This window comes from Uloborus diversus, chromosome 2, assembly GCF_026930045.1.
Source record: "Uloborus diversus isolate 005 chromosome 2, Udiv.v.3.1, whole genome shotgun sequence".
In the NCBI taxonomy this organism is placed as follows: Eukaryota; Metazoa; Arthropoda; class Arachnida; order Araneae; family Uloboridae; genus Uloborus; species Uloborus diversus.
In genome coordinates, this window is record NC_072732.1 from 87214134 (window position 1) to 87230169 (window position 16036).

General features: G+C 35.7%; 1 protein-coding gene across 2 annotated transcripts in view; it reads right to left on the bottom strand.

Annotated features, from left to right (window-relative positions):
• LOC129235274 (zinc finger Y-chromosomal protein 2-like) overlaps positions 1-16036 on the bottom strand; it is a 91440-nt gene that overhangs the window by 40394 nt on the left and 35010 nt on the right. For both annotated transcript variants that reach the window (XM_054868991.1, XM_054868992.1), the window contains exons 7-9: positions 14229-14840; positions 12848-13114; positions 4504-4734 (exon numbers count right to left, since the gene is read on the bottom strand). In XM_054868991.1, coding sequence (XP_054724966.1) covers positions 4504-4734; positions 12848-13114; positions 14229-14840 — 1110 coding nt within the window. The remainder of the gene's footprint in view (positions 1-4503; positions 4735-12847; positions 13115-14228; positions 14841-16036) is intronic.

Sequence of the window (16036 nt, forward strand, 5' to 3'; positions counted from 1 at the left end):
GAAAAATGTTCAAAATACAACTGAATTTGAGCAACTGCTGAGATTTCTTGATATTTTGTACAATTTAACCACTAAAAGTACATGTTCATGATAATCTATTAGCCCGGTCAATTTAGACATAAAAATAGGGATCAAATAACAAAAATTCCGGGAAAGCTAAATTTTTGTAGAGACCTTGGGTTTAGCATTACAAATAAAGTGCCAAAAGTCCCCGTCGATCCCATGTGCGCTAAAAAAATTATTCGGGGTCAAAGGTCAAAATTTTAGGTTCTTTTGGATTTTTCTCAAAAACGGTAAGTTTTATCGAAAAGTACCTCAGATCAAAGTTGTAGATCTCAAAATTCTCTATAAAAATGGTCCTTTTGATTTTTATCTTCAAGACCAAACCATTTCCCAGACATTGCGTACTCTCAAAAGACAGCCAGTCACTTACAGAATCCCCTCTACTCGCATGGCCTTGAATAACATCTGGCTATTCTAGTCCGTGTGGCGTCGTTCACATATCGAGGGGTGCCCAACCCACTCAGGGCATGGGCACACCCCTCAATATCGCGAAGCCCCCCCCCCTCAAAAACAAGAGCCTTCTCCAAAAACTGAGAAAAATACCCCTCTAAACACCCCCCCCCCCTTTAAATGTTTTTTGAGCTCTCAAACTGCAACCACATTTCATACAATAAAACATAGTTTGGCTGGCGAGTCGCATTATTATCTTGACTCCTGACAATGTTTGGCCTTAGTGATACATTGTAGTTGAGATTTCTAGATTCTAAAATCCATCTCTCTTGGTTAGACAACAAACTGTGGTTGACGCTTCTTCATCTAATTTCGCGCGTCGTCTCACTGCTTTAGTATAACGTGAGGTATTGGAAATCATATAATTCAATAGTTACGCAATCAAGCACCATTTCTTTTAAAGTTTTATCTGATATTCCTTTTTTAAGAAGATGATCCGAGTTTTCCCACTTCTGCTTATCAAAGAACTCAAGTTGAAATCTGGAATTGTAAATTTTCGCTGTTCAATCGAATTCTTCAAACTTGTCATCGTATTATGTTTGGATCATCAGCTCTTGTTCTGCAAACTGGTTACTTTGAGAATCTAAAAAATATAACACTAGGTATTGCGGATGACTATCAGAGAACTTGTTTCGAGACGGATTACGACGACCAGTTCGAAGATGGACAAAGAACATTTGTAATGCCAGATTTCAATTTTGAAGCTGAGAGAATACTATGAGCTCATTGATAAACAGAACTGGTAAAACTAGGCAGCTCCCTCTTTCAAAAAGGGGACTTTCGATAAAACTTTGAAAGAAATTGCTTGATGGCGTACCTACTGAGTAGTATGGCTTTCAAATCCTCACATTTCATACTAAAGCAGCGAGACTATAGGTAAAATAAGAGAAAGAAGTGTCAGGTACAGTTTGTTGTCTAACCAAAAGGGATGGATTTATTCGATTCAGATTAGAATCTAGAAATATTAAGCCACATTACCATCAAGCCACAATTTCAATCAAGACTGAAAATTATGAGAAGCAAAATAGTTCAACTCGCACGCCAAACTTATGTTTTATTGTAATCAATGTGGTTACAGTTTGAGGGCTCAAAACTCATTAAAGTTTCATTTGAAACGTCTTTTGTTTTAAAGGGTGACTTATGTCGGCTGTTGCAAGCCACATTTATATTTAAAAAATTTTATACTTAACCTTTGTTCTCTATCATAGGTAAATTTGACATTTTGAGCCCAAATTATGGGCTAAGTGGAGAATTAACATTTTTTTTTTACTAGATAAGAAATGCTTTTATTGCTCTTTTTTTCCGTATCTATGTAAGAATTAATTAATACGAAAGCAAACTTATACAAATCATAACTTCTAATGTTTTTTCTCTAGGTACGGAGCAACACTGTGTTAATCAATTCTGACACTATATTGGTCAAATTCAAGATTCAACGCATGTGTGGAACTTTAAAATACAGTTTAATATTAAAATGATCTTATGCAATGTGTAATCTACACAAAAAACCTGCTCTTAAGAGCAATAACATCAAATTTATCAAATTTTGATACTTGATGAAGTTATTGTAACTTTTTCCAGTTTTTATGCATTTATGATCAACTTCAAGGCGGAGCGACACCTCAAGATATTTTTGCGATCGAAATCCTTTTGCATAACCAAATATCTCTACAAAAGGCAACTTTTCCGGGTTATTACTTAGCGTTTATCAGATTGATTTTTTTCAATCCACCCTAATGAACATATCCAGTACTTCAAAAGATTATTCTTACTTTTGAAGTACTGGAAGCAGTATTAAGTGAATATGAGTACCTCGTACTAGAGCGGTATTAAGTGAATATGAATTCAGCTTTTTTTGTAAAAAACATTGCTTATTTTGTGGCGAGGAAGCGGATGAAGAGGATGAGTAGAACAAAACGCAGAATTATCGAAGAAAAATTCTTAAATTTTCTACACTTGCATTCAAAGAATCCCTTTTAAAATTAGCTAAAGATCGTTCGGAGGTGTGTCAAAAGCTGCCCTTGCACGTTTTAATGTTGAGTATAATTTAGTCGCTGCTTTATGGATATTTCTGCGATAATTCTTCGCTTTCTTCTTCTCAGCCTCCTCATCCGCTTCACAGACACAAAATAAGCAGTGTTTTTGAAAACAAAAGCTGGATTCAAATTCACTTAATTGCGATACAGTATGAGGAGGACTTACTTTTGAAGTATTTGGCCTTGGAATTAAATCCTCACGTTGCTGCAGAGATTGAACTTTTCCGGGTGTATGATTTTTTGCAATCCATGCGAATTGAAATGGACTTTTGACTTCTTAAATAATCAGCATTCTTATAACTTCTCCCAACACTTGCATCGATTAAAGTTGGCATTCCACGACTGCCCAGCACAACAGTTTCACCTTCAGTCACAAGTTTGTTGCAAACAAAGCAAAATTGTGACACTTTTCTTAAATATTGATCAGCACAAACAGTAGAAGCTTGTAATAAATACCTTTATTCACTCGAATTGCACGTTTAACTCTAAAAGAAGCATGTACGTCAGCCCACCTAGAAGGGGTCATGGCCCAGACTGTGCCATCGAAATTTTTAGGGGGATTGTTTTGAAGGGTATTTTTCTCAGTTTTGGAGAGGGGCTCTTGCTTTTGAGGGGGGGCTCTGCTATATTGAGGGGTGCGCCCATGCCCTTAGTGGGTTGGGCACCCCTGGGTATGTGAACGACGCCACACGGACTAGAATAGCCAGATGTTATTCAAGGCCATGCGAGTAGAGGGGATTCTGTAAGTGACTGGCTGTCTTTTGAGAGTACGCAATGTCTGGGAAATGGTTTGGTCTTGGAGATAAAAATCAAAAGGACCATTTTTATAGAGAATTTTGAGATCTACAACTTTGGTCTGAGGTACTTTTCGATAAAACTTACCGTTTTTGAGAAAAATCCAAAAAACCTAAAATTTTGACCTTTGACCCCGAATAACTTTTTTAGCGCACATGGGATCGACGGGGACTTTTGGGCTTTTATTTGTAATGCTAAACCCAAGGTCTCTACAGAAATTTAGCTTTCCCGGAATTTTTGTTATTTCCATTGTCTAAATTGACCGGACTATATCACCTTTAACGAATTTTCAAATCTATTTTATTTTCTGATACCTTCATAAACCGCAAAATAAAAACTTGTAAAGAGAAATTCAATTTTTTACGAGTGGTGCTGGCTTGAACCTGAGTTTTGTAATACTGTTTACCATGAATTGAGGTTGAGGCATTGACATGGGAAGGGAGTAACTCAAAAAATGTTTTTTTCTTGCTTACTTCTTCCGAATTCCAGATGTATCAGTCTTCAAATTTATGAAAATTATATGCAGGCAGAATACCACATTATTAACTGTTTTTGACTCACTGCTTTTCCCATGTCAACATCTTAATTATAGCTTAGGTGAAATATGCGAGTTCAGAAATCAATAACCCCCATTTATAAAACAGGAATTATAGGTTCCTAAATTTAAGATTTTATCTAGGGCCGTGGTGACCTGGTCGGTAAGGCATTGGACTTTAGACCGGAGGGTCTCGGATTTGATCTTCGCTGGATCGAAGATCCACCGTCGGTATTAATGGTGACTGGGCGACGTTAAATATGCTCATTGTCACAATATTCTCCAAGTAAAACGATACCTCTAGGGCTGCTACATCAGAAAGTTATTCGACTTCTGGTCTGGTTATAATTATCAAACTGTTCGTAGATGGTGCTGCCATCTATCGTTTTGTCTGAGCCAAATCGGACTTCCACCTAGAAGTAGGTGCTCAATTAAAACAGAAGTCGTTTCCCTCCTGCCTTAAAATCGAGTAGCATTGCTATTCGGGCTCGGGTTCCCGAGTAGCGTAAGTAACAACAACAACATCAAGATTTTATCTTAAAACTAATTATATTATTGTTGAGTTCAAAAAATAGAAATTTTAATTACATCATAACAATAGTAGAAATGCTAAGCGAAACATACTTGTTGCCCATCTTCAGTCTCTTGTACGGTTCCTTGTTCAGAAATAGTGACGGTTCCCGGAAATGGTGCATCAATATCTTCCTCCTCCTCTTCTTCCTCAACATAATACTCCTCTTCTTCTCCATCAGGTTGTTCCCCAGGTCCTTTTGGCTCTCCAATTCGCAAAGCTTCTTCTTTTTCGGCAACAGAGGCTTCTGGATCATGGATAGCCAAATGACGAATAAGATTTCCCTATGAAGGGGAAGAAATTTATATATATATATATATATACAGTGCTGTGCAAATTAATTGGGACAAGCAGGAAAATTTAAAAATTATTCATAAAGCTGTTTCTTTATTTATTATCTATACATTAATAATTGATATGTCCACCTTTTGCTTTAATCACGGCTCTTACTCTCTTTGACATCGAACTGACTAGTCTTTCACACATTTCTTTTACTTCTGGATCGCGAAACCACACTTTAATCACACTCTCTATTAACTTCACTTTGGTTGTACAATCCATTCTCCTCATTCTTGCTTTGCATATCGCCCATAAGTTTTCTATTGGGTTCAGATCTGGTGAGTTGCCCGGCCACTCAAGCAATGACAACTTTTCTGAAGCGAAAAAGCTTTTGGTCAGCTTGGAATTGTGACAGGGTGCCAGGTCCTGCTGAAACACACAGTCGCCTTCCGGGAACCTCCTCCGCAGTGTTGGGATGAGTTTTTCTTGTAATACTTTGATGTATTTCTCACTATTCATCATCCCTTCGATGGGATGAAGGGTTTCTGGCCCTGAGGCAGTGAAACAGCCCCAAAACATCACTTTTGGGGGGTGCTTGGGGGCTTGCTGGATGTGTCCTGGTCGAAGAGGCTCTCCAGTTGTGCGACGAACGACACTTGCTCTGTATCCATGCACTTCGAAGTGAGTCTCGTCAGAAAAAATAACTTTTTTCCACTGTTCCACAGTCCAATCTTTATGTTTTTGTGCCCACTTGAATCTTTTTTTCTTCATTTCACTTGTCAGGAGCTGTTTTTTGATTGGGCGTCGCGCACGACGACCACGCTCAAGAAGGCGGCGACGAACTGTAGACTCATCTACCTCCACGCCATGGTCAGCGATGGCTCTTGTAATATCGCCACTGGTCTTTTTAGGGTCCATGACACTCATTCTGTGGATCAGAGCATCATCTCTTGGTGTGGTCTTACGTTTCCGTCCGCAGCGCCCTTTCCTGGATGCCTCCACTGACCCCGTTGTTTCATTGAGTTTTATAATCCGTGAAACACTTGATTTTCCAACCCCAACAGCCTCTGCTATCTTCCTAAATGTGAAAGAGGTGTTTTCACTAAGTGCGATTATTTTTGCTCTTTTGCGTGGGGTAATATCCATTATAACTGAAAAATAAAAAAATACTGAAAATCGCTTTAAAGTCCTGCAATTCGCAGAGAAAGAAGAAACACATGTGAACACAACCAAGCTTTATTAATCAATGTCCAACTGACGAATTGGTCGTACTCAATACATAAGAAACAAGTTCAGACAAGTAGAAGACAGTTTTGGGCAGGTTGAGACTTGCAAGTTGCAGTAACAAGGATCCAAAGTCCTTGTCCCAACTAATTTGCACAGCACTGTACATATATGTATACAGAAACATACACTTCTACATACATATTTCAGCAAAATTTCCTGAGCATATAAAGAGAAGATACAGCATATTATCAATGATTGTGCTTGGAGAGATACTTAAAAAATACATAAAAAAACATTTAACAAAAACGAAGAATTGAAACTACTGTCAAACAATTAAGTTATGTGCACATGGTGGAATCACATAGTAAGCAAAAATGAGTGTGTTTTACACCAAAGGATGCAATCTGCTTTCAAAATAAGTAGAGAATCAGAACGTACACATAACAAATTATTTTTATGTCTAATATGTAAAAGTTGGTACTTATGTTCTAGATTCCAAATCCATGAAAATTGTCAGTTTCCAAGATTTTGAGCAATTTTTTCTTAAAATGGTGACAAATTTCGACCCTGGATGAAATCCATGACTTTCCAGGTGTGCAGATAACTTGTCGACAACCGTAATTGACAGCATAAAAAGCATTAAAAATGCCAGATTTGAGATGTTTCTGATTGTGGAAAAATTAGCACTAGTTTTCAAAAACGAATTATAATATGGTTACAAAAAATTGAAGGGCAAAATTTTACTGACATTTATGAAAAATAGAACGAACACTTAAAAATTGATGTCATGGGTGCAAGTTTGGTGATGTGTTCAAGACGGAAAATATTTGCACCCCCCCCCCCCCTGCCTGCATGCAGGCTTATGGAAAAAATTATGTGGGCTAATGTTGCAGATTTTAACAATGCCAGTTTTGAAATCTGTGTTTGATTTAAACTTTAAGCCTTTAAATTGTAATATTTAAGTGTTTTGACATCATATTTCCAAAAAATCTAAAATCCGGCAATAAGAGGAGGAGGGATCTGGGGGACTCTCCCCAGAAATTTTTTCAAATTGAAGTCCAAAAAACGCCATGGTAGGCAATTTTGGTAAAGTTCAGGGAAAGGAGAGGCTCAGGGAGTCTTACATCATTTATTTCAAACTGATAGTCCCAAAATAACAGTATTGGGCAGCCTTCAAAAATATTAGAGAAAGAGGGGGGACGCTCTGGACTCAGAAATCGAAGTTTTAAAAATGAAATTGCACTCCATCTTTCATATTGTTTATACGCTTTTTGAGTGCACTATGGAAGGGCTGGAGTTCAGGAACCCTCCTTCGGCAATATTTCGAATTTGAAGTTTCAAAAACGCAATTTTACATGATGTTGGATAATGTTAGGGTTAAAAGCTTTCTCAGCGCCGCACATTAATTTTTGGCGATCGTAAACATTTTTATTGTAGCAATAAAATCGCTTAGGACATAAGGTTTTCTCTTTTGCAACATAAATCAGTTCTGATCGGAATGTCTACATAAGGTAGCGCCAACAAACCAGAAATGAAAGAAAGGTGGGGGAAGGGTATGGCCGACTAATGATAATGAATTGGCACCATTCCCCCACACAGTTTTCATTTGAAAAAGAATTCTTTTATAGGATAGCAGGTGGTGAAATTAGCAATAAAAAAATCGCTTCAGTGAAGTAGATATTTTTTTTAAACAAGGTATCCTTTCCAATATTCATTAATTAAAAAAAGAAATCGGGGAACTGGATCCTAACGCCAGGCAGGGTTCCCGAATCACTTCCCTCTTAAGGCACTCAAATATAGCCTAAAGTAGCGCTTCAAATTTTCAGCATCAAAACATTTTCGGAAGAGAACTCCGAAACCCCTCCTCTGAGTTCACCACAAATGTTGTAAATTTCAATTTTTAAGGCTTCAGTTTCTAAATTGTTTTGTAGGAATAGTACCCCTCTTACCTAAACATGACTTATGACAGCCTAAAAAATTTAATACTTTAATTTTGGAAACTTTTTGAAAGAATCTTCCTACACCCTTTCCCCTTAAGTTGTCCATCAATTGGAGAGCCCGAAACAAAGCTCATAAAATTTCAGAAACGAAAATATTTCGGGCTGGGGTGCGGAATACCCCCCTCCCCTCATTGTGTTTACTAAACGTAGTGAAAGTTTTTGTTTAAGATTTATTTTTCGATTGAGAGAGCAACTTCCCTTCACACATCGCCAAAGACAACCCAAAGTTTTAAGACTACAATTTCGAAAATGTTTCGAGTAAGACGACTCAATTCCCTAACTCTTAACTCACTCAAAAATAGCCAAAATAGCATTTCAATACTTCAGCATGGAGAAATTTTCGGGGAGAGAGCCCCCCCCCCCCAACTCCTTCCCCTAAATTTGACTTCAATTTGCGGTTCCCCCTTTTCATTAGTGGTGCGACATCGATGGCAAAACATCGATGTTGGAAATTAAAACATCTATGGTATTGATATATCAACTAAAAAACATCGATGCTTCTGAACATCAATGATTTAAAACATCGATCGTTTTGTCAATATTTAACATACATTTTTTAGTATACTACACTACAAACTTACATAGATGATAATCTCTAACAAAAGTTTCTTAATGTATCAGGGCATTGCGTCTAATTTAAGCAATACAAAAGAATACGAACCCCACGAATATATTGAAACTACTGAATTGCAAATCATAAATACAATTTAATAGGAAAAATTTCGCAACATCTTGGTACTATAATAAGACAAAAAATGATAAGACATGCAACAATTAATACAAACTAGTTAAATCTGCGAAAAAATATATCATAGCACTTACAATCAGTTGTATGATGAGAAAGAGTTGTGCAAATTATATTAAAAGTACAAAATTAATTCTGACAATTATTATTAAGAGCAAGAAATATGTTTTGAACTGTTAGTGCAAAAAAGTTAAACACAAATTGTGAGTAATTGGTGGACGGCTTATTGAAGGTAGACGCAGTGGCGGATACGAGTGAGGGGGTTATAACCCCCAACCCCCCCCAACCCGCAACAGTATTTGAATGTTTGCTCGAAAAAATAAAAAACTTGATCGAACCGTAAGAAGTGTATACAAGGAGGAGGAGGAGGGGGGGATCATGACCCCCTCCTCCCATCAAAATCTGCGACAATACTTTGTAATCTGTTTCAAGGTTCATTGCATTTGAGTAGTGAAAATGACTGCTTGAAAAAAAAGAAAAAAAAAGCCGGACCGAAGCCATAATAAGAAACAGTAAATAGTTCTTGATTTTTTTTTGGGGGGGGGAGGGGGTATTAACTGTCACTTTTCTATTTATAGCATATGTATTTAAAATATGTAGACTATAAAAGTAGCTTTTCTCGAGACAGTTAGTCTGCGGCACTGAGTTCAGGAGCCAGTATAATGAAAAGTAATAAAGAAGGTCTGACGCACGTTTGTTTTTATAACCAACAAATTTAATCAACGATAGTTTTTGTAAAACCATATCCAAAGCTTTAGGCATCGCTTCAATCGATAAAACATTTGAGTCCATAAATGTTTTTTTTTTCTGTAAAGTCTCTCGAATTTCTTTCTGTTATAATTTTTAGATAGTTCAATTTTTAGTCGTGCTGAGTTTATTTTTAAATGTGCTGTAAATAGTTTATTAGTTTAAATCAGTGTTTAGGATTTATTATCGTGCAAGAAATGTAAACTTTGAGTGTCGTGTTAGCGCAAAACCTCATTATACATAGGTTCTCGCAGTGGTGCCTAGGCAGTGGCGGATACAAGGAGAGGGTCATAGGGGTCATGACCCCCTCCCTAAAACGTCGACAATATTATCCGTTCGCATTGTATTCAAATACTTTATGGATAAAATGTAAATAATTTCCGTTTTTTTTTTCAGTTTTTGAATTATTTTTACAAGTAAATACTTGAAATACTTCTTCTTTTAATTGTCTATAAAATTTATTCGTGAGGTTTTTGTCCTATTAGGTGCCATATCCCTGACCGATGTGGTATTTTTTAAACACCTAAGCAGTTTCAGAAATTTTTCTTACCAAAAACCATAAGTTTATTCATAGAGGAGGGGTGAGGTTCACTCTTTAGCATGAGCCCCCTAAAATGTTAGTCTGTATCCGCCCCTGAGTAGACAATAAGTAATCCCCAATATCTGGTGTTTAAGCGCATTTCTCTTTTAGCTGACTATTCCACCAGGCAGAGAAAAAACTCTTTCCGGTGAAACATAAGTCGCCATCACTATCAAATACTTCGACACAACTTTTAAGAGTTCTGAATTAGTACAGTTATAATATTCACCGTAGTAATATATAGGATTCTCCTTTAGTTTAAGAATTGGAGTCTTAGAATCGACTGCAAGAACTGGTAACAGACTACCATTGTCGAGTTCTTCCAATAGCTTTGACCTCTTTCTCACCCTCCAGTTATCTTTTACCATCTTGTAGTGATCTTTCCAAAAATCATCCTTTACACAGAAGATATTTTTAAATGTGCGCGAATAAATGACATTTTTGGAGAAATTCCATATGTAAATTCAATTACCTAGCGAGAAAACTGGAGCAAATTTTACTATAACTTTTAATTATAATACAAAAACATCAACATCGAAAAAACATTGAAACCAAAACATCAACATTGATGTCGCACCACTACTTTTCATCACCGAAGATTTAAGAATTTAAATTCTAAAACGAGAGAAAGCCTTTGAATTCCCTCTTAAGTCTTTTAAAGATTACCTAAAACTGAGTTCTGAATACTTCAGCATTGAATATTTTTTGGGAAAGGGGAACCCCGAACCCCAAGACGGTCTAAAGTTGCTCGTTTAAGACTCCAGTGTTGGAATTTCGCCTAAAGAGAGCCCCTTCCCTCTCTCTTGACATTGCCAATGACATCTAAAGTTTTAAGACTTCAATTACAAACACTTTTCGGAAGAGGGTCCCAATGTCATTTCACTCAAGTCCATTTAATTATCGCCTTAAATAGATTTTAATACTTCAGCTACAAAACATTTTCATGTTAAAACACAAAAACCATCTCTCATAAATTCACCAAAGACAGCCTAAATTAGTGTTTTTAAGACTCCAATTTTTGATATTTTTTAAAACCTCCCCCTCCCCCCTTTCACATCATTAAAGACAGCCTAAAACTTTGACTTTTAAATTTTTAAGAGTTTGCAGAGGAGAAATATTGAACCACTCCTAGCTTCAAAAATGGCTTTCAATTCAGTTTTTCGATATTTTATCCTGTAACCCTTGAGTAACACCTCCCCGCACTCTTAAATTGTCCAAGATATCAACGTTTTAAGACCTCAGTATCGTGGGTTAATTTGCGAACTGATTACCCTCTTTGCAATAGCAGCGTTTTTTCGCAAATTCGTGCTGCCGTTATTTTTCTCCTTTCCTTTCTCTCCCTCCCCCATCCCATATTTCCATTCTAGCGAGTGTTAGATTCAATGACATTGGAATTAAGCGATTCCTAAAACTTTGTCAAAATGCAGGAACGGTTGCCCATCGGTGTTTCCAACCAGCTTGAAATTTCCTCTCAATTATTTCCTAAATTCCCATTTTCATTGAAATATTCAAAATCCCTGATAGTTTCCATTTTATCTGGTATGTAGACGCCCTTTGCTGTGGCGAAAACATTTCATCTTGTCAGCAATCACTCTCAATCGGTGATTCAGATTCAACTCTAAGACATTTTAAGAGCGTACATAATTTTCATTTATGTGTGTAAAGTTTGCAAAAAAAAAACGCAAATGAAAAAAAACGAAAGAATGATCGAAAATAGCATGAGAAAAGGCTAAATTTTTAACTAGAGCCGATTATTTCGAAAAATCAGGGAGAATAGCGAGCAACTCCTCGGTCGGCAATGCAGTGAGTTGGAAATAACAGAGCTATACCTAAAAAAAGTCAAACGGCGCGAGTCGAAAAGACACTCCTCCAAAAGCATGTTGCAAACAAAACAAGCACACGGCAGAAAACCGAGAGAATGTCGATGTAAATTCGTGGTTATGGAACGGTCAAGTAATAAAAGTATATTTTTCAAACACTCAATTTTTCTTTTTTAAGTAAAAACTGAAAGAAAGTCATCGAATTTCTTTCCCTCCCGACCTCTGTCTCAGAAATTTGTCCAAGACAGAAATCCGTCCTGAGATGGAAGGTCTTGCACCCATGTGATTGATGTAGATGAAAATAACCTTTCTCAAAAATCGTTGTAGCAAAAGCTAACAAATTGCAAAAGTTGGGCTGGCAAAACAACAGTGTAACTTTTGCACAAAAGTGAATGTCACACATTTCTGATTGTGGATACGTTTATTACATTTTATATCTTTCTAGTTTTTAAAACTTTCAATTTTTTTTTTCTGGAAAGTAGAGGTGAACTAATAAGGGAACTTATGGTTTTTTTCAATGTTTTTGCCCTACGAAAAAAAAAGCAGTTGTATGTATTTTAAGTTATTTTTGTCCATAGTTTGGTTGAAATAGTCGCCTTTGTTAGCAGTTTTTTTATTCACCAGTAAGAACCCTGTGTATTTCAAAAAAGAAAAAAAGGTATCCATTATATAGCTATCTAAAAACTAAATAAATAATTAAAATAAAATAGAACAAATTAATCTGAAAGGAAACAATTTCAGAAAAAGCCTGTTGTCCTTGGAAAGTAGGTTGATAAAGACCCATTGGCAACCTTGTAAGGAACAAGTCTTATGGAAATTAAATTCTTGACAATTAAACTCACAATTAATTAAATTGGAATTGAAAATAAAGTTTCTTTAAAAGTAGAATAATTTTAACAAAAATTGAACAGCACATTAATATTTTTTTGCATTAAACTTGATATATTAGCAATATCTAATCAATTTAAAAATCAAGTATACTAGTTCAGAAAAACATACTTTATGTCTAAATGCTTTTCCACATTCTGAACATTCATTTGTCTTTTCTTTTGGAGGTGGAGCAACATAATTAGGATCATGGTACAAGTTCTTGTGGCGACGCAAAAGTTGTTTCTGACGAAAAGCTTGGTCACATTCGTCGCATCTGAACGGTTTCTGGTCAGTATGAATCAACATATGCGATTCCAAATGTCGTTGAGAAATTGATGCATAAGGACACAGATCACACTTGAAACATTTTTCTCCTTCATGAGTTTTAGAATGCAACTAGAAAAAAGAAAAGAGATATTAATACGTAACATGTTTTCAAATATATATACAGTAACACCTGTTAAGTTGACCACCTGTCTAAGTTGACCGCTATTTTCAGGCACATAATTAGATCTTATCATATAATTCAACTCTATAAGTTGACCACCAGCTTAAGTTGACCACTAAAGTAGTGCACCACAAGTGGTCAACTTACACAGGTTTCACTGCATATGTAAGACAAGATGGAGATTATTATTAAAATGCAAGAAGACTAATGCAATGCATCATTCTCTTAAAAATGGCATGAAATAAATATTCTATGGGGATATTAGTGTACATGATTTTCATTTTTTGTATCAAAATATTTTTTACAACTTAACTGTGCATTTCAAACTAAGCATACAGGTAAACCTCAAAAGAAAAATGTCAACAAAAAATCAGTCATTATTATATAATTTCTAACAGAGATGTGCCCATAAGTTTTGGGGCCAGTTGCAAATGACTTTGACAGGCCCCCTCCATATTGTATATTGTTTACCCCTACATCTCTGCAGATATTTTTAAAAATCTTAGGCCCCCTTTAGACTCCGGCCGACAGGTGTTCCTTCTCCCCCTACTGTGCACATCCCTGATAACTAACATACCTAAAACCCAACAACATTGATTTAAATTTTAGGAGGGAGAAAAATAAAAGTATTTTACTATTACATTTCGAAAAAAATTGGAAAGACTTAAAGAAACCTACCACATTTAATACCCAGCATAAAACTTTCATTATATACTGGATTTAAACGACCATTGTAGAAGGATTTCCCTAACCTTTCCAACACTTTCTCTAGTCTTTATTATCAATTTATCTTTCTACTCAAGGTTGTCTTCAACTTTGTAGAAGCCCTGCATTGTATACAGACAAGCACGTTTTCATACTTACAACTCTGAATCTTTTTTTTAAAAGGATTTTTAATCATACTTCAAGATCAACACTCATAAAAAAATTAATAAACTTTATGTCAATAAAATTTCATTATTTGTACTCTAATGAAAATAATAGCTGCTTCTCCAGGAAGCAATTTGGAGATAGCACCAAGAAATTCCAATAAATGTTTTCATAAATATTCAATCAACTTACCTTATATGAATATCTATCTGGAAATGTCTTTCCACAACGCTTACATTTTAAAGGTTTGTCACTGGTATGAAGCTTCTGCATATGTATTCGTAAATCTGTTTTGCGTCCACAGGTTGTAGGACAGAAATCACAGTGAAAAGAGGGTTTGTTTCCAGAATGAATGAGCTTGTGAGCCTTGAGACTGTTCGACTGTGTAAAACGTGCTTGACAAATATCACATTCATATGGTTTTTCACCAGTATGTATCCTTAAATGACGTTTTAGTTTATACATGTCAGGACTAGCATAGGTGCAATGAGGGCACTGATATGGTCGCTCTCCAGTATGGCAGCGCATGTGACGTTTGAGTTTGCTCAATTCAACACTGGCGTAATCGCATTCAGTACATCGATGAGGTTTTTCATGAGTGTGCCTGTAGCGAACATGACGAACTAATTCTCCCGATGTAGTGAAAGATGAATCACAATCACGGCAACAATGTGGCCGAGTTCCAGTGTGAGTGTTAACGTGATTTTGTAACGAAGCAAGTGTTTTAAAACCTCTTTCACAGACTCCACATTTATGAGGACGCTCCTCAGAATGAGACTTCATGTGACGGGACAATAGATATCTCTGAAAAGAAAACATATATTTAATATTTAATAGTTCTTAAAATAAACAAGTTAAATTTCTAGTTACAGAAGATTTTTTTCTGGAACATACAAAATTTTCTAAGGAATATAAATATCTATAGAGATAAACTCAAAATTTTTTACTTAATATGATTGTAGTAAAAACAAGGTCTTAAAGGAGCAAAATGGAGGTGGTTACGACTTTGATTATTGTCTGCAATGTTCTTCGTAATATATTTTTCGATTTATTGTATGTACTTTACATTTCCTTTTTGTAATGGCAACAGCAAAAGAAATCATACAGAACAGTTTTAGTTTGTGATTGAAATGTGAATGTTGTTTATTTCTCGCCCTTCATTGGTGGAGAATATCATTTATATTATACACAATTAAATGTCCTCTTTTATTGAAATACGTATTGGATTTTTTTACTGAAGTCTAGAATTATTCATTTATATTAAATTTCCTGAGTGAAAAGGAAGAACTTTTTTTTAAAATTGGTTGTTTTTTTTAAAAATTGTTTGCAGCTTATATGAATCACGTTTATTCTAAAGTTTTGATTGCATAAAGCGGCTGATTCAATAAAGCGGCTAAGTTAATACAGCTGTATTTTGTTCTCTTTTTTGCCAGTTTGGTTCATCAAAGTCGTTGATTCAATTAACCGGCGTCGACTGTATTTGAGTTCCCTTCAAATTAGAAAAAAAAAAATTAAAAACCAAGGACTTCAATTTTGCTGCAGGGGGGCATAGTCCTCATAAGAGAAGATCACATTCCTTCTTCTACTTCACCATTAGGTAAAATTACTGCTTTCCATCCAGGTAAGGATGGTGTGGTAAGAGTTGTAACTTTAGAACTGCAAAAGATAGCTTTAAACCACCTATAGTAAAATTGTGCAAAATCCCAACACATCAAGAAGAGCTTCTTGATGGGACATAGTAATTAACTTAATATTTTTCAAAAACTTTTTAACTGTTTCACTGAATGATGCATGTTCTAAGGCAATTAACTGTCAAAAAGTCATTTTTATTGAACTTTTTGTATGTGGGATAAAATACCCACTAAAGAGTCAAGGGATGTTTTGAGTTCCCCTTGAGAAGCATAAACTTAATAAATCATTTTGTATTGATTTAAAACAAAAATAACATATACTCATTACTACATTCATTAAATATTGTTAAAGATAGTACAAGTTACAAA